Below are 27,299 nucleotides of genomic sequence, written 5' to 3' on the forward strand. Positions count from 1 at the left end.
GTCCATATTCAGCTTCCCCCAATTGTCCCCATGATGTCCTTTACAGCTATTAGTAAAAGTCAGTATCCAATTGGGAATCACCATGCATTTAGTTGTCAAGGCTCCTTAGCATTCCTTAATCTAGAGCACAGTCCCAGCCTTTTTTCCTTTTCTTTTCTTTTTCCTTTTCTTTTCTTATCTTTTTTCTCTTTTCTTTTCTTTTTCCTTTCCTTTTCTTTTCTTTTCTTTTCTTTTCTTTTCTTTTTTCTTTTCTTTTCTTTTCTTTTCTTTTCTTTCTTTCTTTTTCTTTCTTTCTTTCTTTCTTTCTTTCATTCTTTCTCTCTCTCTCTCTCTCTCTCTCTCTCTTTCTTTTCCGTGTGTCTTTTTGGCCCTTTCCTGACACGACGATTTTGAAGAGTCAAAGAGGCAAGCTTTTCTCAGCTTGTCTTTCAACTTGGATTTGGCTGTTTTCCTCACCCTTGCATTTAGGTAATGCATTTGGGGCAGGACAATGTACTAAAGAGATGATGCGATGTCTTCACGCACCATGTCAGGAGGCCGCGGGATGCCCCTGCATCCCATTACTGGTGATCAGGTGGCTGCGGCCAGAAGTCTCCATTTTTCCTTCGGTAATTAATAAATAATCCGTGGAGTGAAACTTTGAGACTGTAACTATGTTGCTCCCAGATAACCTTTTAGCCAGTCATCTTGCATTTAATGAGGACTCTTGCCTGAGTCATTTACTTCTTGTAAAGGGGTGATTTTCTAATTTCATCATCTTTCCTTCCACATTTATTGACATTTTTTTGGAAAAGATTTCCCTCTCTTAATTTCTTGGTCGGTATGGACTAATGGGTTTTTTTACTCACTGAGTTCTCTACTGTCTGTACTGTCATTAATCTTTTTTCAAAAGAGGACATTATCTTTGGATATTGTCCCATATTTAGCCAGTGGGAGCCCCTTCAGAATGACTCCTTTTGAATTTTTAAAACAAATTTTAATGTTTATTTGCTTTTTGAGAGAGAGAGCACGAGCAGGGGAGGGGCAGGGAGAGAGACACTGAATCCAAAGCAGGCCCCAGGATCTGAGCTGTCAGCACAGAGCCTGTCTCCGGGCTCTAACTCATAAACTGGGAGATAATGACCTGAGCCAGTTGGACACCTAACTGAGCCATCCAGGCACCCCTCTTTTTTAAAAATAACATGTTCCCATCATTCTTTGAGCACTTCCTTATTTCCTGCAACAACCAGATGTTGGAAGTGTATTTCTTTCCCACCCTAGGCCTGGAATCAGCTGTTGGGGGCAAGAGATCTTGGAGCAGAAGCCTGAAAAAAACCGAGGGGTTTCCGAGAATGAAAGCTACCAAGAAGGAAGGGTTAGAGTGAGGATTAAATAAATTAGCATGTGCAGTTCTCAAGTTCCCAAATTGTCTAGTATAAACAAGCGTTACTTTGTAAAATGCTTATTTTGAGAGACAGAGGGAGGGCGCTCAGGTAATCAAGGGCAGAGGGAGAGGGAGAAGCAGACTCCACGCCCAGCGGGGAGCCCGAGGCTGGACTCCATCCCGCACACCGTGAGATCAAGACCTCTGCCAAAATTAAGGGTCCCACGCTCAACCTGTTGAGCCACCCAGGCGCCCGTGGGGGGGGGGGGGGAATGTATGTTAAATGTGAAAACGTGTGTATGACAAAGAAGCAACGGAGGTCGAGAGAAAAAGACGGATTGTCCCATCAGTGATGGTGAGAGTTACTTACTCACACGGAAAAGGAAAACACCAACTGGATTCGTACCCTAAAGGCATTCAAGAAGGAAATGCGTTAAGTGAGAGCCGGCTGGTGGTAAACGTGCGGCAAGCGCTTCAGGGGAGAAATGTGGCAACGGGGTGTTGCTGAGCCCAGAAGCCGCCCGTAGACCCAGGGAAAGGCCAGGCGGCCGCGAAGGAGACACCGCGCGCGCCTCGGCACAGCGCCGCGAACGGTGCGGAAGCCTCCAGCACGCAACGGACCGCTCGTGCTCCGGGCCCACCATGCAGCGCCACGCCGCACAAAAACCATGAAAACAGCGTATCTAACACTAGGAGAGGGAAAAGCCGAGTCGCCGAGGCACCCGGGCTGCACTCCGTGGGGAGGTGCGGAATGAAACGGGGAACCGCGCGCCAGGACCCAGCGACCGCCCCCCGCGCTGGGTCGCGGGCCTGCAACCCGGGGCGCGGAGGGGGCGGGCCTCCTTTCTGCGCAGGCGCGGCCGCGGGAGGGCGGGGCGTGGGCGGGGCCTGCCGCCGGGGCTCCGCCGTCCAGAGCCCGCTAGTCCCCGCCGGACCCGCGCGGCGCCCGGAAGTGCCCGGGACTCTGCCGCCGGGATGGGTCGGAAAGTGACCGTGGCCACCTGCGCGCTCAACCAATGGGCCCTGGACTTCGAGGGCAATTTGCAGAGGATTTTAAAGAGTGAGTCTGGGGGCGGCGGGGTGGGGGCCGGTCGTGGAACTGGGGGGAGCGAGGGAGGACAGTAGAGGGGGGCGGAGGGGGACCGGGGTAGGGGGACGGGGGTTGACGAGAAAACCGGGAGGGGGGGAGGGGGGACGGGGTTGGGGGTTCGGTGGAACTGGGGGGACGGGGTTGGAGGGGCGGGGGGACGGGGTTGGGGGCCGGCGGGATGGGGCGGGGGCAGGGTCCAGGCTTGCCGGCTGGCTCGATTCTGTTACACGCACATACATCCTTGCTCTGTGGAAGCTCGTAGGGGTGGGCGTGGGGACAGGTAAGATGATGCAGAACGACCACCCCGCAAGTGCCCAGGGCTGCTCGTGAGTCGGGGGTGGTCTGTCATGCCTGGTGGGAACACGTGTTGTACACGGGCACTGGGAAAAGTGTCACCGGGAAGGCAGAGGTGGGGATGAGAGAGATGAGGCTTGCCTGTCCTCAGATGATCCTGGGGTCCCGTGCGGCTTAGCCTGCACCCAACTGATTCCAGACTCAGGTTTTGCAGTTGGCTGCTGGAGAGACAAGTGACCGGGGGAAAGGAAAGTATGCTTTATTCAGGAACCCGGCAACCTGGTGGACTTATGTGTCCAAGGCCATCTTCCCCATGGGGGTGGGGAGCCGGAGGGTTTTGAAGGGGAAGGTGCGGGAGAAGCAGGTGCCTGGGGGGGAGGGGCAGTCGCATGTGGACATGACCCTGGGCACACTTGCTGGCATCTGCGGCCGCCGTTTCCGAACGCAGTCAGGCCTTAACTTCTGGGAGAGTCTGGTCCTTTTCTCCTCAAGGCCAGTGGTCTGCAGGTCTCAGGACAGTGGGTCAGTTCTGCTACAGACCGAGGACTTAGGTCACAAGCAAGGAGTGCATGAACTTAAAGCCAGTCAACCCTTAAGACCAGCGGGAGGGCTGTTACGGTCTCTGGTGCCTACAGATCTTCCTGATGGGCAGACTTTGGGAGAAGCCGGCCCCAAGAGGCAAGCAGAGTAAGGGGTGAGCCTGCAAGCTTAGAGACTAGGGTGTGGTTGTCGCGGGGCCACCATCTCATTAGCCTCGGCACCAGCTTCCCTTTGATGGTGGAAGGTCCAGCGGCCCACACCTGCACGTGAAGGGGCCGTCCTTCAGGTTACCCCAGCCGTCTTGTTGTGAGCCGATTCCCGCGAGAGGGCTCACTAAGAACAGCCACGACGGAATGGCACCAATGACAGCATCTTTTCAGCCACGTGCCTCCAGACCGTCATCCTTTTTTTTTTTCTTTTTTCCCAACATCTACCTGTTTTCATCTCCTCGGGGCTCAGAGCATATCGGGTTGGAGCAAGGCGGTCGGTGGCCAGAGCGGGGTCTCCTTTCTCTTGGCCTCTTGTCCGCAGGTGCAGTTGGGCGCTGCTGTCCCCAAGCAGAGGTTGCTGGTGCCGCCATAGGCTGTGCTCCTTGGAGGCCTGCCTCCTCCCTGCACACGGTCTTCCGCATCCGCTTGTTAATAAACTACCAGGGACTGACTACTTCCTCCTCCCCCTCCCCCAAGGGGCTAAGGATCAGCATCTTGCTTCCAAAGGGTGTAAGCAGGGTGTGTAGGGGGGTCTCGTCCTTGTCCTTGGTCCTTGGCTGCCTGGGGTCAGAGAGATCACCGAGTGCTTTTGGTTGTTGTCTGGCTTGCGGCTGTGTTTTATCTGCCCTTGAACACGCTGCAGGTACTGAAATCTTTCTGTCTCTGCCTCCATGTGTAGGTATCGAAATTGCCAAATGCAAAGGAGCAAGATACAGGCTTGGACCAGAACTGGAAATATGGTGAGACTGGCACACAGAGACTCCCAGGGCGGGGAAGGCAGAGGTATCCACATCAGCTCCCCGCAGCAGAAAGGCAAGGAAGGGGGCGGGTGTGGACAGGTGTGGAGGTGCAGGGCTGTTTAGGGGCATCAGAAACCCGTGAGCGGGCCTGCTTCACGTCACCGAGCGAGGGCGCCCGGGCAAGCCTGGAGCCCCGTGTCGGGTCATGAGAGGAGCTGAGATTCAGCCGCCCGGGCTGGGCCGCTCTGTCTGCCGCCACCCTTCCCAAGTCCTCGCTCTCATAGCCGGCCACAAACAGGTCTCACTCACTGTCTCCGCGTCTTTCCACAAGCGAGTGTCGGCGACCCCTTCTGCCCTGCCTTTTTCCAGTGATCGGAAAGCTGGTTCCTCCTTGTCCCTTCTTCAAAAGTCAGCAACCGGTTGCCACACTGCAAGCCGCGGTTCATTTGTGACACACGTCAGCCGCCCTCCGTGCTCCTCTGTGTTCCCGTTTTGTGTGTCCGGGTCCTCGCCGTTTGTGGAATCAGAAGTCCCTCCTGGGGGCTGTGTAGACAGAAAGTGTCTCCTGCAGGCATCTTTGTGTTAGTCCTTGAGGCCACGCCTGTCATTTTTCTAGCTAGCTTGATTTCTGTCCTTGGACTCCTGACTTCAGCTCAGGTGGTATTTCCCATAATACCCAAGAGCGTTTTCACCTGCACTGGACCTGGTCTTTAAGGTGCTTCTCAGCCGGCGGCCAGAGCCCCGGGGTCCTGCGTTGTCCGAGTGACTTCTGCTCCTGAGCTCCTGTCTCGGTCTGTTCTTCCCACTGGAGGGTTGTCCTCAACGGCCCTGTCCCCCGGGTGCAGTCGCTGCCCAGACACCTCCAGATTACGTCCTCCTTTGCCCTGTTCTCTCCCCACCCCACCCTCCGGTCTCCAAATCTGGACCTGTCATTTTAAAAGGGGGAGGAGTTTAGCTACAGGATCCCAGGGCGGCATACTTGTATCAAGCAGGGATAAGGGCCCAGCTGAGCTGGGCTCCCAGTGGTTTCTAGCCTGCCGAGCAGGCTCACAGTTATTTGCAACAGTCTGCAGAGAGGAAGCTGGGGCAGGAGTCGAGCCAAGTCCGTTCGCTGGGCACGCCGTCTTCTTGTCTCTGGTGCCAGGCAGCTCCCACCCCAGAGGGACACTTGGAAGGAGAATGAGGGGCCAGTGCCACTGCGGCAGGGTGACTCGTGGGTCTGGGGCGTCCTTCACCCCCGAGGCTGAATGTGTCCTCTGGGCCAGTTTACAGGCTTCACGGATGGAAGGCTGCCCACCCAGAATGGGCCGGGGGCACCTGCCGACAGCCCCCGCTGTGAGATGCCCCTCCAGTTGCCGGCCGGCCAAAGGGGCGAGGAGTCAACCGATGGCTGGACATCAGGCACGTGACTTCTGGCGTCGCGTTGCTGTTTGGTAGCATGCGTGGCCCGGGAGCTGCCAGGCCATGAATCCCGTGGAGCAGGACTCTGCCCTTGGAAAGGAAAGGCTAGCCCAGGGCTTGAGCCCTCACGGGACATCTCGTCGACCTCGTTCCCATCTCACCACCGTGGCTTTTCCTCTCGGAGGCAGAGGGGGGGAGGCATGCTTTCCAGGCGTTCAGTACGCAAGTGCCAGTTTGGGGGTCTGCGTCCGTGTGCGCAGTTTGCCCAGCACTTGGCACGTCGCTTCCAGGCTGCTGGTGGTAGGCGGGAAAGCCTTTGAACGCCTAGAAGCAGTTTACAGACACTCCGCGCGTTGTTACTGACCACCCCCCCGCCCCCGGCTCCCGGAAACTGCCCTGACGCCCATCTTCACCCTCGACGACGTCCCGGAGCGCCGCACACGTCTCCTGGGGTGCTGTAACGGAGCTCCCCACGCCGGGGGGGCGGGGGGGGGGGTTCGAACAGCCGAAATTTGTTCTCTCGCGGTTCGGGAGAAGTCCAGACTCGGGGTGCTGGCGGGGCCCCACTTCCTCCAGAAGCTCCAGGGCAGGATCCGTCCTGCCTCCTCCCGCTTCTGCTCCCAGCGCCTTGTCCTGTGGCCGCGTCCCTCCGGCTCTGGCTCCACACACCCCCCCCTTCTCTGTGTCCTCCTGTTGGATACACGACCTGCCCAGGCCATCCGGGCTCATCTCGAGATCCTTAACTACTTCTGTAAAGACCCTTTTCCCTTCTGCGGTCACACTCACGGGTTCTGGGGGCCAGGATCATGGACACACCTTTCTGGGGAGGGGACACCATTCGGCCTGCTTCCAGCACAAGTGTCTGTAGCAAGAACCAGGAGTCGCTCTGTGAATGGTGTTTGGAACGATATTAATGATCTTAGCTGCGTGGAAACACGCTCCTGTGGACCCAGCCCTGTTTCTTTTGCTTGTAGATCAGTGTGATTTGGGCTGCGTTAAAAGTTTAAAAAAAAAGTCCACGGGCAGACACTTGACGGGAGAGAATTTCTCATGGTACCCGAAAGTGAGGAGAAAGGGCCTGGGGTCTCTTCATTTCCCACGAAATGCATCCTCTTTTGTAGCAGCGGTCCCAGCTCTGCTTGCGCAGTGGAATCAGCCAGGAGGCTTTAAAAAGATCCCACTGCCTGGTCGCGCCCCTGCACGTCTGACCCGGTTGGCCCGTGGGCCCCGGCCCCCCTCCCCGCCCTCACCTGGTATGTCTCCAGGTCTCACCTGGCTGTTCCCTTCCTCTGCAGCGGCTACGGGTGCTGGGATCATTATTACGAGTCGGACACCCTCTTGCATTCGCTCCAAGTCCTGGCCGCCCTTTTGGAGTCTCCAGTCACTCAGGATATCATCTGTGACGTGGGAATGTGAGTGCTGGTTCCAGGGGCGCAGACGTACGTGGGGGCGGGTGCGTGGGGCGCAGGTTCCGAGGGGCACAGGCGTATATGGGGCACGTACATGGGACGCGGGTTCCAGAGGTGCAGGCGGACGGGGGCCACGTTCCAGGGGTGCAGGCGAACGAGGGGCGGGTTCCAGGGGTGCAGGAATAAGGGGTGTGTGTTTCAGGGGTGCAGGCGTAAGGGGTGTGGGTTCCAGGGGTGCAGGCGTGGGGGGTGCAGGTGCACCATACGCGAACCCACCGCTTCATTTTCCACGTCGCTGTGACACGTGCTAGGGCCTCGCGTAAGCAGCACACAGATGGGATTTTTAACCCGCTGTGTCCACGTTTATCACGATCCGGTGGCGGTACGTGGACTGTATTTGTTCCCTGTTCTGTTGTTGCCGTGGCCGATGGTGGCAGTGCGAAACACAGAAACAACGCAAAAACTTTGTCTTGTGTTTCTGGGTGTCGGAAGTCTTAAATATGGGTCAGCCTGGAGGCTCTCGCAGAGAGAGAGAGGCCAGCAACCCTCGGGGCCTCCTCCGCCTTCGAGGCCAGCGGAGGTTCGCCTCGACCTCCGCTCTTGTGCGCGTGTCTGCACTCTGACCCGTCCCCCCTCGCGTAAGGACTTGGGACTGTCCTGGGCGGCCCCGGGCCGCCTCCCCCTCTCAGCGTCCGCACTTAGTCATCACTTCTGCAAAGCTCCCCTCGCCACGGAAGGTGAGGAATTGGGCCCGGGGCCGTCCCTGGGCTCCTGATCCAGCTGCCATGGGGGCTGGTCCCTCCGGTTGTGCTAAGTGGCCTGGCCATCTTGTCGTCCTCTTGTTTTCCCTTGTCTGAGGTTGGTTTTCTGTGCTCTGCTTTCTTCTGTTGGCTTGGCGTTTGTAATCCTGTTTTCGCTCTTAAAACATTAACCACCAACTTATGGAGATATGTTCCTTCGAAATCTAGCATTTATCTGGGCCTATAAGCTCCTGAACAAAATGTTCGTATCCTTGATCTGTGCAGCCGCGCCCTGGCTTCTGGAGCTTTGCCCCTGACCTCCAGAGGGGAGCACCCCAGGTGGTCGGGGCGGGGTCCAGTCAGAGCGGCGGGCGAATCTGTTCACCCCTTAGGAGACCCACCTTCTAAAAGGGGTGTAGGTGGCAGGTCAGGAGTGGTCTGAAGGAGAACTGGGAAGGCACAGAGCTGGTGCGTGAGGCTGGGAGGGGGCAGAGGTGAAAAGGTGACGGGTGTGTGCAGAGAGCTAGGGAGGAGGCCACTGACAGGTCTGAGAACGTTCCAGGAGGAGGAACAGCTGCGAGAGGGGTTGACTGTGTTTCCTTTAGAAGAGCCCCGGGGGCGCTCTGGGGGGATTCGGCCGGTTAGGTGCCCGACGTCAGCTCAGGTCATGATCTCCGGGTTTGAGGGTTCGAGCCCCACGTCGGGCTCTATGCCGACAGCTTGGAGCCTGGAGCCCGCTTCGGATTCTGTCTCCCTCTCTCTCTCTGCCCCTCCCCCATGTCTTGGCACACACTCTCTCTCCCTCCCTCCCTCAAAAATAAACATTAGAAGAGCCTCTTTGGTCTCAGACCCTAAACCGTGGCAGAGCCCTTGGCTCGTTTTTAACTTTGAGAAAAGCCACAGAGGGGCCTTGTGACCCTCTTCAAGGGCCCGAGGAGGCTTCGTATTAAAACAGACGTGTGGTTTTGCCGTTCACGGACGCGTGTGTGTGCCTTCTCTCCGCAGGCCCGTGATGCACCGGAACGTCCGCTACAACTGCAGGGTGATATTTCTCAACAGGTAGGTGGCCGCGGGGAGAGGGGAACCCGCACGCCCCACCCCAGACATGGCCCCTGGAGCCGTGTGCTAGGAGGCGTCTTCTGGAAACGCCCGGTCGTTGGTGAGGGCCGATGCCTCGGGCAGGTGACGTCACTGCTTCCCCTGGCCTCCGCCCAGCACTGCCACCTTCAGTGGAGAGCAACCTCAGGGTGAGGTTTGGGGACACGTGGCCCTGTTGGCCACAAGTCATTGGAGGGAGGGCGGTCTGTCACGTTCCCCTAAAGGCCCCTGGACGTCGGCTGCTCGCACGGCGTGCACCGGCCGGGCCTCGGCTGCTCTGTGGTCGTCCGTCCACCGTCCAGGGCGGGTGGACCCACGGGTGCCCCTTGTGACCGGGTGTTCATCTCAGGGGCCACCTCGGTTTCCCGCCTGTAGGAGGATCCTGCTCATCAGGCCCAAAATGGCCTTGGCAAACGAGGGCAACTACCGGGAGCTACGCTGGTTTACCCCCTGGTCCAGGACTCGGTGAGTCACGGTGCCCGGCACCAAGGGGCATGGTCTGTGACCGCCCTGTGGACGCTTGTCTCGGGTCTTCCCTGTGTGTGGCCCAGGTCACGGGGGGAGAGACGTGAGAGTCTGGGACAAGTTCCTGCCTTTAGGTACCGCTGTTTGTTTTTTTTTAATGTTTATTTATTTTTGAGAGAGAGAGTGAGCTGGGGAGGGGCAGAGAGGGGGGAGACACAGAATCCGAAGCAGGTTCCTCAGAGCCCGACGCGGGGCTCGAACCCACGAGCCGTGACATCACGGCCTGAGCCGAAGTCGGACGCTTGACCGACTGAGCCCCGCCCCCCAGGCGCCCCTAAGTACCGCTGTTTGATGCTGCTGCTATACAGATGACCTGTCACAGACCACAGAAACCTCGCGCGGCACCTTGTAGCTCCGGTTACCCCGTGTGCCAGGCTTTCTCGGCCCCAGCTGGTCGCTCTGGGACTGCCGTCCGTGTGGCAAGCTGTGCAGCGGCTGACCTCCCGGTAGATACGTCCCTTTGCGACAGCTTCACGTGTCTGTAGACGTTGCCAGATGTCTCCCGGGGGCAAGACCGTCCCCGGTTGAGCAGCCCTGCCCTGTCCTCCTGTTATGGTTGCTGCTTTTCATTTACCGTTGCTGCTGCTGCTGCTGCTGCTGAAACAGAACTTCAGCGTTAGATTTTCGGATGGTCGGTATTTTTATGTGGGAAAACGGGATATTTGTACTTGCCACCCGGTTCCGGCACGGGCACGTGGGGCTTCTCTCGCCCGGGCTGGTGGGCGTCCGGCCTCACTCGTCTCTGCCGAGTGGCTCGTTCGCTGGGACACGGCTTCCAGTAGATTCTCGAGGTTCCGCGTCCCCACCTTGGGTTCAATTCCTAGATCACGGCTCTAACACACGAGGATATGCTCTGGACAGCCGGGTGGGAGAGCACGGAGGTGCGCTGGATCTCCACGCGGTCACCAACCCAAGAGCTCCCCGAACCCGGAACCGCATTCTGCGGGGTTTTACAGAGGCTTCCTTACACAGGCCTGATTGGTTACGTCGTTGGCCTTTGGCCCCTGAACTCCACCCCCAGCCTGGCTCTCTCCCCAGGTCTGGGGACGGGGACGGAAAGTCCAGCTCCCCGACCCGCTCCCCAGGGAGCCAGCGCCCCTCCCTGGGGCCCTTCCTTCTCCACGCCACTCACGACACAACGACGTAACGAAGACACGGGTGGCTCCTGTCGCAGGAAATTCTAAGGGTTTCGGGAGCTCAGCTCCAGAAAGACCAAATGTGCCTTCTCATCATAAATCACAAAGTCGCACTTTTCTAAGTAACGATCCACGGAAGGTGGACTTTTGGCACTTTGCCTGCCTGCAAGTGTTTTCATTCGTCTCTTCCATGTGATGAGCAGTTTTGCAGAGTGGAAAACAAATTATAGGTTAGAAATAATGCTCCTTCCTAGTTTTGGAGGTATTGTGTGAAGAATTGCCTGGAGGCTTGTGCCCTCGGTGAGGGGTCACCGTGCGGATTCTTCTTTGCTCTTGGGGGTATTTTCTGGGTGGGCACTTGCAGAAGCTTCTCTTCGTCTTTGGTGTTTTAAAATTGTATCCTGTGGGCCGTGGTGCGGGTGTCCGGGCTCCCGTGTTCAGCTCTCCAGGGCCCCCGTGTTTTGGGGAAACGTCGTGTCCTTTCTGGGCGATTTCTGCTCTGTTGTCTCTGTTTTCTATTTCTGAAATGCCTCTTGACCGGAGATCAGACTCTCCTGGACCAGCTTCTCTAATTGTTGCGACCTTTCTTTCCCACGTCCTGGAAGATTCCATCCCTCTACTTTCTATTCTCTAAGAGCTCTTTTTCGTTTTCTCACACTTCCTTACATCAAGCATCATTTCTCTTTGTTTTTTAACGTTTATTTTATTGTTGAGAGAGAACGAGAGAGGCAGAGTGCACGCGGGGGAGGGGCAGAGAGAGAGGGAGACGCAGAACTTGAGGCAGGCTCCAGGCTTGAACACAGAGCCTGACGTGGGGCTCGAACTCACAAACCGGGAGATCACGACCTGAGCCGAAACCAAGAGTCGGACACTCAACTGCCTGAGCCCCCAGGCGCCCTGAGCCGTGAGTGTCTTGGACGTGAGTGTCAGGTTTTTGATTTCAGGAACATTTTCTGATTTCCCATCTTCAAAGGATTTCGTTCTCTCGCTCTTGTCCAGGAGCCTCCGCTGTGTGCGGGTCACGTGTCCCTGGATATCGTACGTGTCTTTCCTCTTCTCTGCCCGTTTGTTTGTACTTCCTCCGGGGTTCATCCCCCTGAATCTGCCCTGCGCAGGAGTCTGCCGGAGGCTCTGGTCTGGTGCTGCTCGGGGCTGCCCAGATCAGCACATCTTTCCGATTCCTTTCCCAGTTCACAAGCTCACTTTTTATCTTTTTCCAGCATCCGATCATCTCTCGTTTGAGACTTTTTATTTTTTATTTTTTATTAAAAAAAATTTTTTTTTTCAACGTTTATTTATTTTTGGGACAGAGAGAGACAGAGCATGAACGGGGAGGGGCAGAGAGAGAGGGAGACACAGAATCGGAAACAGGCTCCAGGCTCTGAGCCATCAGCCCAGAGCCCGACGCGGGGCTCGAACTCACGGACCGCGAGATTGTGACCTGGCTGAAGTCAGACGCTTAACCGACTGCGCCACCCAGGCGCCCCTCGTTTGAGACTTTTTATGGGGTCGTGCTGTCTCTGGATTTACTGGGATCGTGCCAGCTCTTGCCCGGGGTGGGTGGGGGCGGGCGCGTGGGTCTCACGGTGACTCCTTCAGCCTCACTCATTTCCTTGAGCCTGTGGAAGGGGCGGCGAGCCGGAGCGACCAGCTCGCATTTTGGCAACATTAAGGCCACCTGGGAGCTGTGCCAAAATGCAGACGATAAAACGATAAAACGGCTGGGTTACTGTGGCCCCGCCCTCGTAATGGACCCACGACAGGTTCAAAGTGCAGTTCCAGGCCTCTTAAGAAAACAAAACAAACAAAAACCTGATGCTCGACTGCAGAGACTTTAAGAACCTACTCGTTTTCATTATGTTCTTAGACGGACCCCAGATCTAGGCACAGGGGTCGCAGGGGCTCTTGTTGCCCCCCGGGGGGCGGAGAAGACTTGTATTCAGCACGGCCAAGGATGGTTTCTTGGCGGGAGTGCGCTGCTAGGATCTTTCCGGATGGCATTGGCTGAGAAGCAGGGGCGTCCAGCTGGAGAAAGGTGCAGGCTGTGCGAACAGTCAGGTGCGGGGACCCGGGCCGGCCTGAGCCGAGCCTCGAGTGACCAGCTACGGCAGCAGCACGGGACTCTTAGACGGCGTCTTTTGGCTCTCGGTGAACCTGCGAAACGCACCGGCCGGGTACAAGGTGAGGGCGGGTCGCGGGGCAGAGAGTAGGAGAGCGGAGGTGGGCACGCCTGTGCCCTGGCGCTCCTGCTCCGGGCTGGTGCTCAGTGCATCTTGCGGGGGGTGCAGGCGGAGGAAGGGACAGGCCTCGGCCGGCTCCTCCCTCTAAAGTTCATCTTGACGCAGCGACACCCATGGCGGCAAACCCGCGAATGGTGAATCGCAGACTCACTGTGGGGCGGCAAGGCGGCTGGGAGGTCCTGTCCCCGGCCTTAGCGCGGGACAGAAGGCATCGCCCTCCAGCTTCCCAGCTTTGTGGTTTACTTAGGCAACGACCACTGAGGTCACCGCAGGAGGCTCCCGTGAATTCTGAGAAGGGAGCAAAGCCGCAGCTCACAGAACGTCTTCGGGCGGCATCCCGTAACAGCCCCTTTGCGGTCGGACTCGGGAGGCGTCGCTTCGTGCCTTCTGCCTTTCAGCGTGGCACCTGGGGATGCCTTGTCCGGGAGCGGCGTGGGAGGTGTTAGACTGGGTCCGTCTTACTCCGTTTGGAGCGTAACTTTATCGTTTAGGCTTGTAATTGCGTGTTGGGCGAGCGCGGCGTGATCTTGACTCAGAGACTCCGATCAGGGATTCCACCCGGATCGCCCCCTCTTGGGAGATCATGCCCGTGACGCGTGTCTCGGGAGTGCCAGGCACCAAAGCCCCGGGAAGCCAGCCGGCGGGAGCTCACTGGGCGCCACGGTGTCACCGAGTAAAATGCACAGCATCTTCGCCAACACGCCCGTCCTCGTCTTTTTGTCTTGAACGGACGCTCGGGGCACCTGTGCATGCCCTACAGTCCTTTGCTGCCACATCGGTTGGAAGCTCCCGGGCCGATTTTTGTCCCCGTTCGGATGCCATCCCTCCCCCGGGGCTTAGATGCTCATCCTCAGATCTGTGCTGTTCCCTCCCAGGCAAACAGAGGAGTATTTTCTCCCCCGGATGCTGCAGAGCCTGACAAAGCAGGTGAGTCTCTGGGGACAGAACCTGTCGCTCTTGGAGGCCGTGGTGTGCCGTGGGGGCAGGCCCTTGTGGGCCGAGGCCACAGCGGCACCTGGCTGGCGTGCAGGGACAGGTTCCTGCACGAGGAGGGAGGGTGGCGCCCCCGAAGCCCGGCCTGTCGGTGCTGCCTCGTTCCCGCCCGGCCCACCGTGCTGGGGCCCCGGGGGAGCTGGGGGAGGGGTCCCCGCCCCACCTTGCCGGGGCTGGTGCTTGGGCCTCCGGGTCACCCGGGAAGCTGTGGGGGGTGGGGGGGTGTGAGGGTTCTAGTTATAAAATCCAAGCAAGACGTTACCTGGCTGCCTGCTCGTTCTGTGAAGGCCCAGCTTCAGAAATCTCTTGTCTTTTGGAGCTGGCTTGGGCCAGGCCTTTAGAGCTGTGATCTCCAGCCTTAGCCGGGGGGCCTCGTCCAGCCTCTTCCTACTGGCAGCTGCTGGGGTGACAGCTGAAGCCCTGTTCTGGCCACTTCCCACGGGTGGTTGGAAGCCAGGGGCACAGAGCAGGTGTCGGGGGGAGGCCTGACTGGTCTGGTTTCTGTCCGAGGTCCCATTCTGGTGTGAAGTGTGTTAATTTGCTCAGCTTGAGTAATGTAGCACCAGAGACAGAGGGCAGGGGGTGCGGGTTGTTGTTAAACAGCAGATACTTGACTCCCGGTCCTGGAGGCCGGAGTCCGAAGTCCAGGCGTGGGCGGGACCGGGGCCTCCCGAGGCCTCTCTCCTTGTGTGTGGCCGGCCGTCCTCTCCCTGTGTCCTCACGGGGTCGTCCCTCCGTGTGTGTCTGTGTCCCAATCCCCTTTTCTTACAAGGACCCCATGGTCACCTTGATCACCTCTGGAAAGTCCCAGCTCCAGATACAGTCACATTCAGAGGTGTTGGGGGTCAGGACCGCAGCACAGAAATTTGAGTGGGACGCAGTTCCTCCCAGGCCGCCAGGTTCTCCGCGCCCCTAATTACTGCCCTTCCGGCAGCTCATGAGGGTCCGGACTCCCTCAGTGGAGGGCCCGGCAGGGGTTCAGCTGGACCTTAGGGACAGACCCGAGCTGGACCAGGGGTCCCTCTCCCCTCCTTCCTCCCGGGTTCCAGCTCCATTTGCCTCTTGACCGTCTCTGCCTCTTCCCTGGAGGACGGCGGCTGCCTGGCCGCTGGGCGGCTGCCCCCATTCAGGAGCCAGATTCCATCACCGCCATTGGGTTTGATTCTTGAGCCAGGCTCCTCGAGGGGCCGGCTTGGGCTCAGCACCCCCTGTGTGGACACTCCAGGACAGGCACAGCCAAGGTTGGGCAGGGGCGCTCAGCCGGGTCCGGTCACCTCCCACGTGTCCCGGAAACTCATTTGACCGTGAACTGTAGCAGCGGGCTAGTTTGAAAATCCTCCTGACCCAGAACGCGGAACGCGCCCATGAGTGCGTTTCCCCGTGTCCGTGTGTGTGTCTGGCGGGGAGCCCGTGTCTGAAGCATGTCGGCACAGCCCTGACCGGGAGCTGCACCCCGTTTCATCCTTGCGGGGTCCCAGTATGTCCTGGAGGCCTTGCCGGTGGAGATGACTGAGCCCTTGTGGGGTGTGGTCTGCATTTGCAGGGATTTGGCTTGGCGGTTGACCGAGGGTGGTGACCGTCCGCGGATTTAAGTTCCAGGGCGTGTCCGGGAACAAGGGAAGGGCAGCCCGGGACCTGCCACACGTGGACACGTTGGGCCCCGTGGCCCTGAGCCCTGGCCGCCCCACGGCAGGATGGCGTGTGGGTCCCGGCCGTCCCCATGGGCTATTTGCCAGGTGCCCGGCGGCCAGCATGGAGTCCCGCGTGAGGGCTTTCTTCACAGCCACGGGGAGCAGGGCCAGGTTTACGCCGTGGTTCTTGCCTTCGGCAGCCGAGGGTGTCGGACTCACGCACGCGCATCAGGGAACCCGACCCAGCATGTTCGGCCATGTTCCCTGTCTCGGGATCAGTTCTCGCCACGTCTGTAGCTTTGGGATCAAGAGAGGGAGCCGAGTTGGACCAAGACAGCAAGTCAGGGCTGTCCGCGTGCCCGAGAGCGTCCCACTTGACCGGTCAGCACACGGAGGCCCCGGTGCCTCGTCTGCCGGCCCGGGGGAGGCTCTGCCCCGGCCCTGGGATGCCGCCATTCGTGGCTTGTTAACGTGGCTCTTGGTGACAGACATGCTTGCTTCTGGCCCTGCCACTCAAGAGCGGGGTCACTTTTCTCAGGTTTCTCGCATGACCCTCGGGTCATTCCTGGCACGGGTGGGACGATCCGGTCACACTGTCGGGAGCACGGATGATGCAGAAAAGGGCTTTGGGCCTTGGCAGGCGTGGAGTGATCCTGGACAAACGAGACCCTTTATTCCTTTCTTTTTTTTTTTTTTTTTTTTTTTAATTTTTAGAGCATGTGCGCGACAAGGGGAGAGGGGCAGAGGGAGAGAGAGAGAGAGAGAGAGAGAGAGAGAGAGAAAAGCAGGCTCCATGCTCCATGCAGAGCCTGACATGAGGCTCAGTCCCAGGACCCTGGGATCATGACCTGAGCTGAAATCAAGAGTCAGGCTCTGAACTGAATGAGCCACGCAGGCACCCAAGACCCTTTATTCTTTTTTTTGTTTTTAATTTTTTTTAACGTTTATTTATTTTTGAGATAGAGAGACAGAGCATGAACAGGGGAGGAGCAGAGAGAGAGGGAGACACAGAATCTGAAACAGGCTCCAGGCTCTGAGCTGTTAGCACAGAGCCTGACGTGGGGCTCGAACTCACGGACCGCGAGATCATGACCTGAGCCGAAGTCGGTCGCCCAACCGACTGAGCCACCCAGTCGCCCCAAGACCCTTTACTCTTTTTTTTTTTTTTTTTAATTTTTTTTTTTTCAACGTTTATTTATTTTTGGGACAGAGAGAGACAGAGTATGAACAGGGGAGGGGCAGAGAGAGGGAGACACAGAATCGGAAACAGGCTCCAGGCTCTGAGCCATCAGCCCAGAGCCCGACGCGGGGCTGGAACTCACAGACCGCGAGATCGGGACCTGGCTGAAGTCGGACGCTTAACCGACTGCGCCACCCAGGCGCCCCAGACCCTTTATTCTTAATAACGATGATGGCGACGGGGATTTGTGCCAATGGAAACTTCCGGAGTGGAGTGACGGCTTGCCGGGGCCACAGAGGGCCCTGTGGCAGCTCAGAGCACAGCTCCTGCCTGGTGAACGCTGTGACCAGAGGCCCCGGGGGTCAGCAGGGGAGATGCCGGGCTGCCTGGGTGGGGAGTGCTCCCCAGCTGGGCAGGGACTCACTGGGGCTGGAAGTAAAAGGGCAGTGAGGTCGGGACGCAGCCCAGACGGGACGGCCAAGGGGTCTCGTGCCCTCCTGTCCTCTGACCGCAGGAAACCGTGCCCTTTGGAGACGCGGTGCTGGCCGCCCGCGACACCTGCATCGGGAGCGAGATCTGTGAGGAGCTCTGGACGCCCCACAGGTCAGCCCCGGCCCCGGCCTGGCGGGTGGCCGCGGGTGGAGACAGCGGGGCTGGGCGGGCGGGGCGGGCGGGGCACGCGGCCCATCCTGTTGTCAACCGCCGTCTGCCCGCAGCCCGCACGTGGACATGGGCCTGGACGGCGTGGAGATCTTCACCAACGCCTCGGGCAGCCACCACGTGCTGCGCAAAGCCCACGCCAGGGTGGATCTGGTGACCATGGCTACCACCAAGGTAGGCGCTGGGCCGCCATGCTGGAGCACGCGTGCCGCGGGCCCGTGCCACGTCTGTCCCGCACACCCCCGGGTCCCCGGTGCCCACGCAGGGCCGGGCCCACACGACGGGCATCGGTGCCTGCAGTTTCAGCCGGCGCTCTGTAAACGGGCGCTGACTCGCGCCTCACGTGCCCGACCTCCCCTGACCCTGTGAGGCAAGCAGGGCACCTCCTGCCCCGGCATCAGGCCCCTGGGGCCCGAGGCACCATCGAGGGACAAGTGATGCGCTGGCCGCATGCTCAGTGGTTCCGAGCTGGAGCGCAGGGAGCTCTCCCGAGGTGCTGCCCTTGCTGGGCAGTGTGACCCCGCGAGGGGCGGGTTTGGGTCTCTGTTCCACGCTGTGGGGTTTGTCCTCCATGACCCCCCTCCTCCCATGTCAGAGACGACAGTCAGTGCGTGAGGGGTGCTGGGGGGCAGCGAGGGGAGGGGCATTGGGCGTGATGCCTGGAGGCTGGGAAGGCCGGCGGGTCACTGTCCCGGGCCCTACTGTGCCCCCCCCCCCCCCCCGCCGTGTGCAGGCACTTTCTCTGTGGGGAAGTGCGGGGGGGGCGGGGGGGGTTCCCTGCAGGGCACTGTTTAAGGCCTTGGGAGGGCTGAGGAAGGGACGGTGATCTCGGTGCCCCCTGCATTCTCCAGAACGGCGGGATCTACTTGCTGGCCAATCAGAAGGGCTGTGACGGGGACCGACTATACTACGATGGCTGTGCCCTGATAGCGATGAACGGCCACATCTTGGCGCAGGGCTCCCAGTTCTCCCTGGACGACGTGGTGAGAGCGAGCTCGCAAACCCCAGGGGCATCTGCTCCTTTCCGTGGCCGAGCCCTCGTGCTGGGCTGTCGTCTCCGGGCCCCCCCCCCCCGCCCCGCGGCCAGCACCCGCCCCGCCCAGACAGATGAGGCCACCACAGCGCGAGGGTCACACGTGCACAGCCTGGGGGGAGGACCCGGCCCCATGGTCACCCTCGGGGGGCAGGCGAGCAGGCAGGTGCTGTGGGGGGCAGGCTGTGTCGTGACAGGAGAGCTGGTGAGCCCCGGTCCCCGCAGGAGGGTGTCCCTCGGCAGGGGCCTCGTCCGTAGAAGCAGGGTGGAGGGGAGCTCGGTGAGGCCACTTGACACAACCCGCTGGCTCTTCCCCACGTGTCCGGGCCACGTGTGTTAGCCGTGGGCCTCACAGCGCCCTGGCCCCGAGTCCTGGGAGCCCCGAGGCTCCCCCGGGGCAGGCCTCCCTCCGTGGGCCGTCTGGTCTCCCTGGACACGCGAGCGGGCTGGGGTCAGGCACGTCTGTGCGGGGAGGCGTGGGGCGAGCTCAGAGGAGGCGTCGCCGCAGCCCTGGGGCGCGGGGGGCGGGGGACAACCAGGAAGGCAGGCTGAGACACCTGTCCCCTCCTGCCCTGACCGGGCCGACCTCTGAGAAGCTGAGGGAGACGCGCCCTCTGCAGCGAGGGCGCGTGTCTGTGCTGTCTGTGCACCGACAGGTCTTTCAAGTTCAGAACAAAAAAATGGCTGTTCTCTCAGGAGACGGACACGAATGCCAGCCGTGCGGACGCCACAGGTGACCCTCGGCTGTGCGGGCGCGAGGGGCCCTCGCGCGGCACCACCCGTGTTTGGGGGGTCGGGTGGAAATGCTAGTTCGGGGGCAGGTGGGAGTGGAAGACCGGTCCGCAGGGACGCGGCAGCTCGAGCTCACGCCAGGTCGCGAACCCTCCCGTTCGCTTCCTCTGCACTCGGCTCGCTGAGGGGACGCTGGTCCCCTCGCCGCCCCGCTGGGGTTAGGAGGGAAGCAGGTGTGAAACGGAAGTCACGTTTCAAAGCGGAGCGAGTGAACTCCGTGATGCTCTCCTGCTGGGGGGAGGGGGGCGGGAGTTTGGCAGAAGGGACGCTCCCTCCCTCCCAGCTGTCCCCCAGACCGTGCTCGCCAGGTGACAGCACCCCCACAGGCCTTCAGGTGTTCGGCATTAGCCACGGTAGAGGCAGGTCAAGTTCATGCAAAAGGCACCACTCTTCTGCGTCCCACGGGAACGCCCCGCTGTCTTCAGGCCGGGTCGGTGTGGCCGGGACGGCGGGCGGACGTCAGGGCCACGGGTGCCCTGCGCAGGGTTGACTGGCAGTGGAGGGGGCCACCTGTGCCGGGAGGAGCAGGTTCTGGGCCCTGGCCAGGCCTTGGGGCTGGGACCCCAGGGGTCTGCACTTTGGGTGGCTTTGGCGGCCTCTCGCTTCGGGAAACGATGGGAGGACAAACGCGAGCCCCGTTTTGCTGGTCTTTGTGGCACGTCCAGAGTGGCCCGGGCCCGGTGCCGACAGCAACAGTTGCCCACGGGGCCGGTGCAGGAGCAGGGTGGCCACGGCCGTCCTGTGTCCCCCTGTGCTGTGCCGGTTAGCTCCCACTGTCCCACACTTGTACGTGAAGAGACAACGTCACAGTGACATAATTTGATCAGGAGTTATTTTCGTAGAAAAAGGAATGATATGACAAAACGAAATTAAACTTCTCTTTTTTTGCGACTTTTTTGAAATCTTATTCTTTTCCTATTTTGTGGTGTTTTTTGACTCTTCATACTCCTGTCTCACCTGGGTTTGAAGGCAGGGAAGTGTCACCCGCTGTCACACAGCAGCACATCTAGGCAGGGGCACTGGCATGGACTGCCGAGGCTCTGACCTACCCGTCTGCCATTGTCTGGCTTGTCCTTCACCTGTGTGGGCTTGGAGCTTGGGTTGCCTCTCATGGCCACAGGATGGCTGCAGCAGCTCCAGCCATCCCGTCTCCACACCACCACGTCCAAAGCAGCAAAGGGGCCCTTGTCTCCCATGCGTCTGTCTAAGAAGAGAGAAGCTGGCTCAGAGGTCCCGGCCGATACTGATCAGCAGAATCCTGTGCCGTGATTAGGGGACCGCTGCTAGGTGTCCGACCTCACTGGAGGTTCTGGGGGCAGCAGCGAGAGGGCGGGGCTGCAGGTCAGCAACAACACTGGCTGTCCCCTCTCCCCGGGCCCCTAGGGGCCCACAGCTCCCCAGTCCCTGCCGCAGAAGGTGGGACTCGTCGTGTGCAGTTTGGCACGTCTGCGAAAACCTCCCAGTTACCCAGCAGTCACGCTTTCCCTTTGAAACCCCCTCCTCCAGGAAGTTCTCACTGCGACGCTGGATTTGGAGGACGTCCGGAGCTACAGGGCGGAGATTTCATCTCGAAACCTGGCGGTGAGTTCTCGTGGACACACGCGGGACACTTGACAAAGGCCCCGGACCGCTTTGTGGTTTTTTGTGACAGCAGCTTCTTGGGATGTTCCCCGGCACCCCGTGAGTCGGGGGATGTAGCACGCTCACGGGGCCGCACAGCCATCGCCTCGTCGGTGTCCTGGCAGCGGGGGACCTCCTCACCCCAAGGAGACTTTCCCGTGCCCGCCCACCTCCACTCCGCATCCCGCCCCCAACCCGGGCCCCCCACCCGCCCACTGTGGGCATTTCACGGAGATGAAACCACGAACGTGAGGGCCTTCGTGCGGCTTCTGTCCCTGAGCAGGCCGTCTGCGGGGCCCATCCGCGTTGTGGCGGGTGTCCGGGCTTCATGCCTCTTCCTGGGCGGGACGGCACTGTGACCGTCCATCCGCCGAGGACACTCAGATCGTCCCCACGCCGGGTCTGTGAGGAGTGCGCTCTGTCGACGTGCGTGCAAGTTTTTGCGCGGGCGTCCTTCCCGTTTCCCCCGGGTGTGCGCCTAGGAGCGCGGCCGCCGGGCCGCACGGTCACTCTGCTTTAATCCCCGGAGGGGCCACCTCAGCGCACGAGGCTTCCGAGCCTGCCACCGCCCGTCTCTCCGGCTCCAGCCGCTCCGCGGGGCTGGGGCCACCGCTGTGCGCTTGACGTGCCTTCCCGCTGGCTGACAGTCTGTCCCTCGGCCGGCCCTAGCGGCCTGTGAGGGGGCGTCACTGTCGTGAATCTCCGTCGGCAGGCCAGCAAGGCGAGCCCCTACCCCCGCGTGAAGGTGGACTTCGCCCTCTCGTCCCGCGAGGACCTGCTGGAGCCTCTGTCCGAGCCCCTCGAGTGGACGTACCACAGTCCCGCCGAGGAGATCAGGTGGCCGCCCGAGAGCACGCGGAGGGGTCGTGCTGTCCCCGCGGCCCCTACCCTCGCCCGCTGCAGGGGCCCGAGCCGGTGCGGACGGCTGGGCCTCACCGCCTGCCCGGGGCGGCTGCTTGGTTAGGAGGAGGCCGCGCTGCTTCGGGATCGAGGGCGCCGATGCCGCAGCCGGACGGCCTGGCTTCCCCTCCCCCTCCCGGCCCTGTCGCTCCCTCGTGCGGGGGGCTTTGGGCACACTAGCCCTGCCCTTTGCTTTTGCGTCTCGGTTTTCCTGTTTTAAAACGAGCCAAAGGCATCCCCCCTCTCCCAGGGCTGTCTGGAGACAAGAGGGCGTTAATTCTCACGAGGCGCTGGGCCCAGCCGCTGCTGGCCGTTCTCACTGGCCCCGCGCCCGCCTCGCCAGCTGCCCCCGGGTAGATTGCCGACGGGTCCACAGCCCCCGGCCCTGACGTTTCCCACTCTCCTCCAGCCTTGGACCCGCCTGCTGGCTCTGGGATTTCTTAAGACGCAGCCAGCAGGTAAGATTCCCAGTGTTTTGTTCGGTTCTGTGGTGGGCTGGTGGGTTTTTCCCCCGACGTGAGCCCTGCTTCGCTCTGCCTCGGTCAGGAGCTTAATCCACGTTAGCCAGACGCCAGAGCGCCCCCCGGGGGTTTGGCTCCGCCTTTGGGGTCCCGTCTGATGACGTCCAGAGGGAACGGAATACACGTCCCACTGGTTCTGTGTCGTGACGTCTGTAACTTACCGGGGTTTAGTCCTAGATGCTCATCCCAGCGCGAGGTCTGTTGTCCCTCTAGAATAATCCATCTGGAACGCGCGGCCCACGGCGAGAGCGCTGACGCCCGCACGTTCTTGTGGGTGCCCGTCAGGGTTTGCAGGTGGAGCTGGGCTGAGGTTTGGGCGCGTCGCTTCTCCGGGGCCCTGCCCACACCCGCCTCTGGTTGACCCGTTCCAGGCCGGCTTCTTCCTGCCCCTGAGCGGTGGGGTGGACAGCGCGGCCACCGCCTGCCTCGTCTACTCCATGTGCCGCCAGGTCTGCGAGGCCGTGAATAACGGAAGTAGGTGGCGTCCGGTGGTCTGAGCGAGGCTCCGGGGCTCAGAGGACGGGGTGAGGGGGACCCCGGGTACCAGCCGTCAAGGGTGAGGGAGGCTCCGCCGATGTGCTCAGATGTGGCAGCAGGACCTGGGGACGGCAGGCCAGTGAAGCCCCTTCCCGGGGCTCTGGGCCAGGGCGGCCGTGGCCGTGTGCCCGAAGCGTGGCCTGGAGGGAGGAACGCGGACGGCCTCGGGGTCGGGCAAACCCGGGTCGAAAGCCTCCCCCACGCGCTCTGTGTCAGACATCCCCGTGGCGTGCGCGCCAGAAGAGCGAGGGGGTTGCTACGTAGGAGGGGACGGCCCCCGGGGCGGAGGAGAGGGTCTGGGGCCTGAGCACCGCCTGCTGTCTGCGGGTTCTCAGATCAGGAAGTTCTGGCCGACGTCCGGACCATCGTGGACCAGCTCGACTACACGCCCCGGGACCCCCGAGAGCTCTGCGGGCGCGTGCTGACGACCTGCTACATGGCCAGCGAGAACTCCTCCCGGGAGACGCGTGACAGAGCCGCGGAGCTGGCCCGGCAGATCGGCAGGTAGAGGGGCCGCTGGCGCGAGCCCGGTTTTAGGGAAACCGTGTCTGTTCCCCCCACCCCCGTAGCCGCGTAGGATTCCCACGCCTCTGTCCCCGCCCCCTCCTGGCATCCCAGACACCGGCCACCGGGGCTGATGTGCCCCCCGGTGTGGGAGCCCGGGACCCCACTCGCGGCTCTGGGGAGGGGGCTGGCGCCGTGAGGGCCCGCCCCCCTCTTCCCTGGGCCGGAGCAGGGTCAGAGAGGGCATCTCTCCGGTCAGGGAGACTCGGTCCTTTCAGAGTCCTCTGTTCTCAGCCCAAACCGGCCCCCACCCAGCAGTGCTCCTGGGCGCGTCCCCGGAGGAACTGAGAGCAGGGACTCAGGCGTTTTGCCCCCGTGTTCACGGCAGTGTCGAGCACGGCAGCCAGGACGTAGGAGTGGCCCGGTGTCCCTTGGCACACGAGGCAGCGAGCAGATGTGGTCCGTGCCCACGACGGGACGTCGTTCGGCCTCAGAAAGGAAGGGGCTTCTGACACCCGCTACCTCGGAAGGACCCCCGAGAACGTGGTGCCCAGGGAAACAGCCCAACCACGGCACCACGTCCCGCGGGCATCTCCGTGGCACATCCGGACACAGGGCTCCCCGGGGGGGCCGGGGGGAGAGTCCTGAGCTCGACAGGGGTGGTGGCTGTGCCGCACGTGGACGCACCGGGTGCCCCCGGCCCTGCGCACACCTGCCCTTTCCCCTCACAGCCACCACGTCGGTCTCGACATCGACCCCGCGGTCAAGGCCGTCGTGGGCATCTTCAGCCTGGTGACGGGTAAGAGGCCTCTGTTCGCGGTTCACGGAGGAAGCCGCCGGGAAAACCTGGCGCTACAGAACGTGCAGGTGCGCCCCCAGCCGGGCCGGCGTCACGGGGCCTCGCGGGGGAGGCCGGGGGTGCGCGCGCATCGGCGAGAGCGACAGGCCGTGGGTGTCGGCGACGGTGGCACGGGTGCGTGTGCGTGCGTGTGTGTGCGTCTCGGTGCACGTGCTGGTGCACCTGTGAGAGCACGACGCGTGTGTTAGCGGGGTGGGGGGAGGCGTGTGGACACAGGCGTGGGTGTGTGAAAATACGTGAGGGGATGTGAGTGCGTGTGTGTGGGTATGAGAGTGTGTTAGTGAACGTGGGGGGGGGTGCGTGCACACACGTGAGCGTAAGAGGGCACGGAGCGTGTGTTAGCGTGAGAGTGGGGTGTGTGCACGCGCGTGTGCGTGAGTGTGCACGTAAGCCTCCTGCATTTTCAGGGATCGGGCTGCCGCAGGGGAGCCGGGCCCTGGCCGGTGGGTGGAGGGAGAGAGGGACCCTGGGCTCCAGCCACTGGGCTCTGTCACATCTCTGTCCCTTTTCTCGTGGCCACGGTGGCTTTCCCTCCTCCAGCAAAGCCAGCTGTGAGGGGGGTGGAACGAGTGGCCGAGAGTTCTTTGCAGCCCCATCCTGCCACCGAAGCTCCCTCCGCACCCCGGCTCCGGGTCCTTCCGTCTTTGATCCGGGGGGCCGCCCGGTGCACACAATTATCGCAGGACCCTGTTTCCTCTGGACGCTAGAAAGCTCTCGTGTTACTTGGACTCTTTCTTTGGAGCCGCATGGGGAGCAGGGTGCCAGTGTGTGTGTGCCCCATGCTCGGCACGGGGTGACATTTACCGCTGTGTCACCCAGGCTCGGATACGGATGGTCGTGGCCTATCTGTTTGCTCAGCTGAGCCTCTGGGCCCGGGGCGCTCGCGGTGGACTGCTGGTGCTCGGATCGGCCAACGTGGATGAGAGGTGCGTGTGCCCGACTCCCGAGCACCCAGGTCTCTGAGGGTGAGTGCTCCCCAAGGCGGCATGTCCAGCCTCTCTCCAGTTCTCACAGCATCTGTGAGACACACGGTGGCGGGGGGGGGGGGGTCACGTTACCCCGCGGCTCAGGGCGTGTCTGGCACCCCCAGGACGTCATCACTCCCGAACTTCACGATGACTCAGGTATGGAGACGGGTCGACACTGTCTCCCTCTGGCTCCCCGCCACCGTTCCCGCTCGGGCCAGCTCCGCCTGGCTTGGGCTCTTCCGTGGTGCCGGGTCTGGAATCTGTCACCCCTCCCACCCCACCCCGCTCGCTTTCACCCGCCCCGGGCAGTCCCACCACATCTTCCGCCCTTGCTCTGCGTCCAGTGTTCACTCCCAGCCAGAGAGCCCGTCTCTGACGTGGGCTGGAAATACTTTCCGTGGTCTTTGCCGGTCAGGAGAACTCGGAGCCTCCTGTTCTCCAGGTACATTTCAGCTGACCTTCAGGGTGAGCGGCGGAGGCTGGGAGTGCTCCTTCTCCAGCTTCCATCCCCGCCTCTCTCGGGTGTTCTCACTTGCTCCTTGTTAGCGGAAGGGGTTCAAGAACCTTGTCTGTCATTTATTCATCTGATCATCCATGCATCAGTCTTTCCATCCGTTTGTCCACCCATCCACCAACCCGTCCGTCTGTCCACCCATCCATCCACTCACCCGCCCATCCGTCTACCCACCCATCTATCCACTCACTCATCCGTCCATCCATCCGTGTGTCCTTCCATCTATCCATACGTACACCTGTTCACCCATCCATCTATCCACCTATCCACCTGTCCATCTGTCTGTCCACCCACCCACCCATCCATCCACCCATCCATCCACTCATCCGTCCATCCATCCATGTGTCCATCCATCTATCCATACGTGCATCCATTTACCCATCCGTCTATCCGCCTATCCACCCATCCATGTATCCATCTATCTGTCCACCCACCCATCCATCCATCCATCCATCCATCCACTCACCCGCCCATCCCTCTACCCACCCATCCATCCACTCATCCGTCCATCCATCCATGTGTCCTTCCATCTATCCATACGTACACCCGTTCACGCATCCATCTATCCATCTGTCTGTCCATCTGTCTGTCCATCTGTCCATCTGTCTGTCCACCCACCCACCCACCCATCCATCCATCCATCCACTCACCCGCCCATCCCTCTACCCACCCATCCATCCACTCATCCGTCCATCCATCCATGTGTCCATCCATCTATCCATACGTGCATCCATTTACCCATCCGTCTATCCGCCTATCCACCCATCCATCTATCCATCTATCTGTCCACCCACCCATCCATCCATCCATCCATCCATGTGTCCCTCCATCCATCCACTCACCCGCTGTCCGTCTACCCACCCATCCATCCACTCACTCATCCGTCCATCCATCCACCTATCCATCCATCCATCCATCCACTCACCCACCCATCCGCCTATCCACCCATCCATCTATCCATCTATCTGTCCACCCACCCATCCATCCATCCATCCATCCATGTGTCACTCCGTCCATCCACTCACCCACCCATCCGTCTACCCACCCATCCATCCACTCATCCGTCCATCCATCCATGTGTCCATCCATCTATCCATACGTACGTCCACTCACCCGTCCATCTATCCACCTATCCATCCATCCATACATACATGCATATATCCATTCACCCATCCATCATTCCATCCATCCATCCGTCGTTCTATCCGTGGCATGAGCGTCTTAATCTTTCTACATCCTTGCTTGTCTGCAAGTGTGTTTTCTGTTAAACATTATATTGGGCTTTTGGATCCTGCTTCCTAATTATGACAATTTACAATTAGCACCCTACGGCTGGCGAAAATTCTCACCATTCCTGTGAACATTTTGTCAATTTTCGTCGCTTTTCTGCTGCCTTCAGTGCTTTTGTAAGGAAATGATGTCTCAGGACAGATGTGACAGCTAGTGCATATTCGGAGCCTGAGTAGTTGACAACATGGGTGTGTTCTGTTTTGTTTGCTTTTGAACAAGAGTGTGATCTATTATGTAACCGTATCGTTGTACCGTTTTCCCTGTCACAACTCTTGTCCATCGCATTTTGTGTTTTAGCAGAAAATAACGATTTTTTCCAGGGTGGGAGTGGGTTTCTGGGTGTTACATGTTCCTGGATGTCAGTTTAGAAAGTAAACACTTCTGTCTGACAGCTGGTTCTCGTGTTCATCTCTTCCCATCACATTTCGCTGCCAGACCCTTTCCGGGAGGTATTTGGAAGTCTTGTCTACAGCTGCAGGCACTTTTCTCGTATTTTACTTCCAACGGTGTTT

At 60.4% G+C, this 27,299-nt stretch overlaps 1 protein-coding gene across 6 annotated transcripts in view; it reads left to right on the top strand.

Moving 5' to 3' along the window:
* The first annotated feature begins 2,251 nt into the window (after positions 1–2,251).
* The window catches only part of NADSYN1 (NAD synthetase 1), a 36,806-nt gene continuing 11,758 nt past the window's right edge, over positions 2,252–27,299 (top strand). For 2 of the 6 annotated variants that reach the window (XM_045486278.1, XM_045486279.1), the window contains exons 1-16: positions 2,268–2,423; positions 4,176–4,236; positions 6,933–7,049; positions 8,792–8,845; positions 9,260–9,349; positions 13,661–13,712; positions 17,104–17,192; positions 17,306–17,423; positions 18,101–18,232; positions 20,581–20,655; positions 21,407–21,531; positions 22,004–22,052; positions 22,487–22,589; positions 22,988–23,156; positions 23,888–24,023; positions 24,835–24,941. In XM_045486278.1, the coding sequence (XP_045342234.1) occupies positions 2,339–2,423; positions 4,176–4,236; positions 6,933–7,049; positions 8,792–8,845; positions 9,260–9,349; positions 13,661–13,712; positions 17,104–17,192; positions 17,306–17,423; positions 18,101–18,232; positions 20,581–20,655; positions 21,407–21,531; positions 22,004–22,052; positions 22,487–22,589; positions 22,988–23,156; positions 23,888–24,023; positions 24,835–24,941 (1,562 nt within the window). In that variant the 5' untranslated portion in view covers positions 2,268–2,338. Of the gene's footprint in view, positions 2,424–4,175; positions 4,237–6,932; positions 7,050–8,791; positions 8,846–9,259; positions 9,350–13,660; positions 13,713–17,103; positions 17,193–17,305; positions 17,424–18,100; positions 18,233–20,580; positions 20,656–21,406; positions 21,532–22,003; positions 22,053–22,486; positions 22,590–22,987; positions 23,157–23,887; positions 24,024–24,834; positions 24,942–27,299 lie in introns of all 6 variants that reach the window. The other 4 variants (XM_045486280.1, XM_045486281.1, XM_045486277.1 and 1 more) reach the window with 3 other exon arrangements.

Source organism: Leopardus geoffroyi, chromosome D1 (assembly GCF_018350155.1).
Source record: "Leopardus geoffroyi isolate Oge1 chromosome D1, O.geoffroyi_Oge1_pat1.0, whole genome shotgun sequence".
Classification (NCBI taxonomy): Eukaryota; Metazoa; Chordata; class Mammalia; order Carnivora; family Felidae; genus Leopardus; species Leopardus geoffroyi.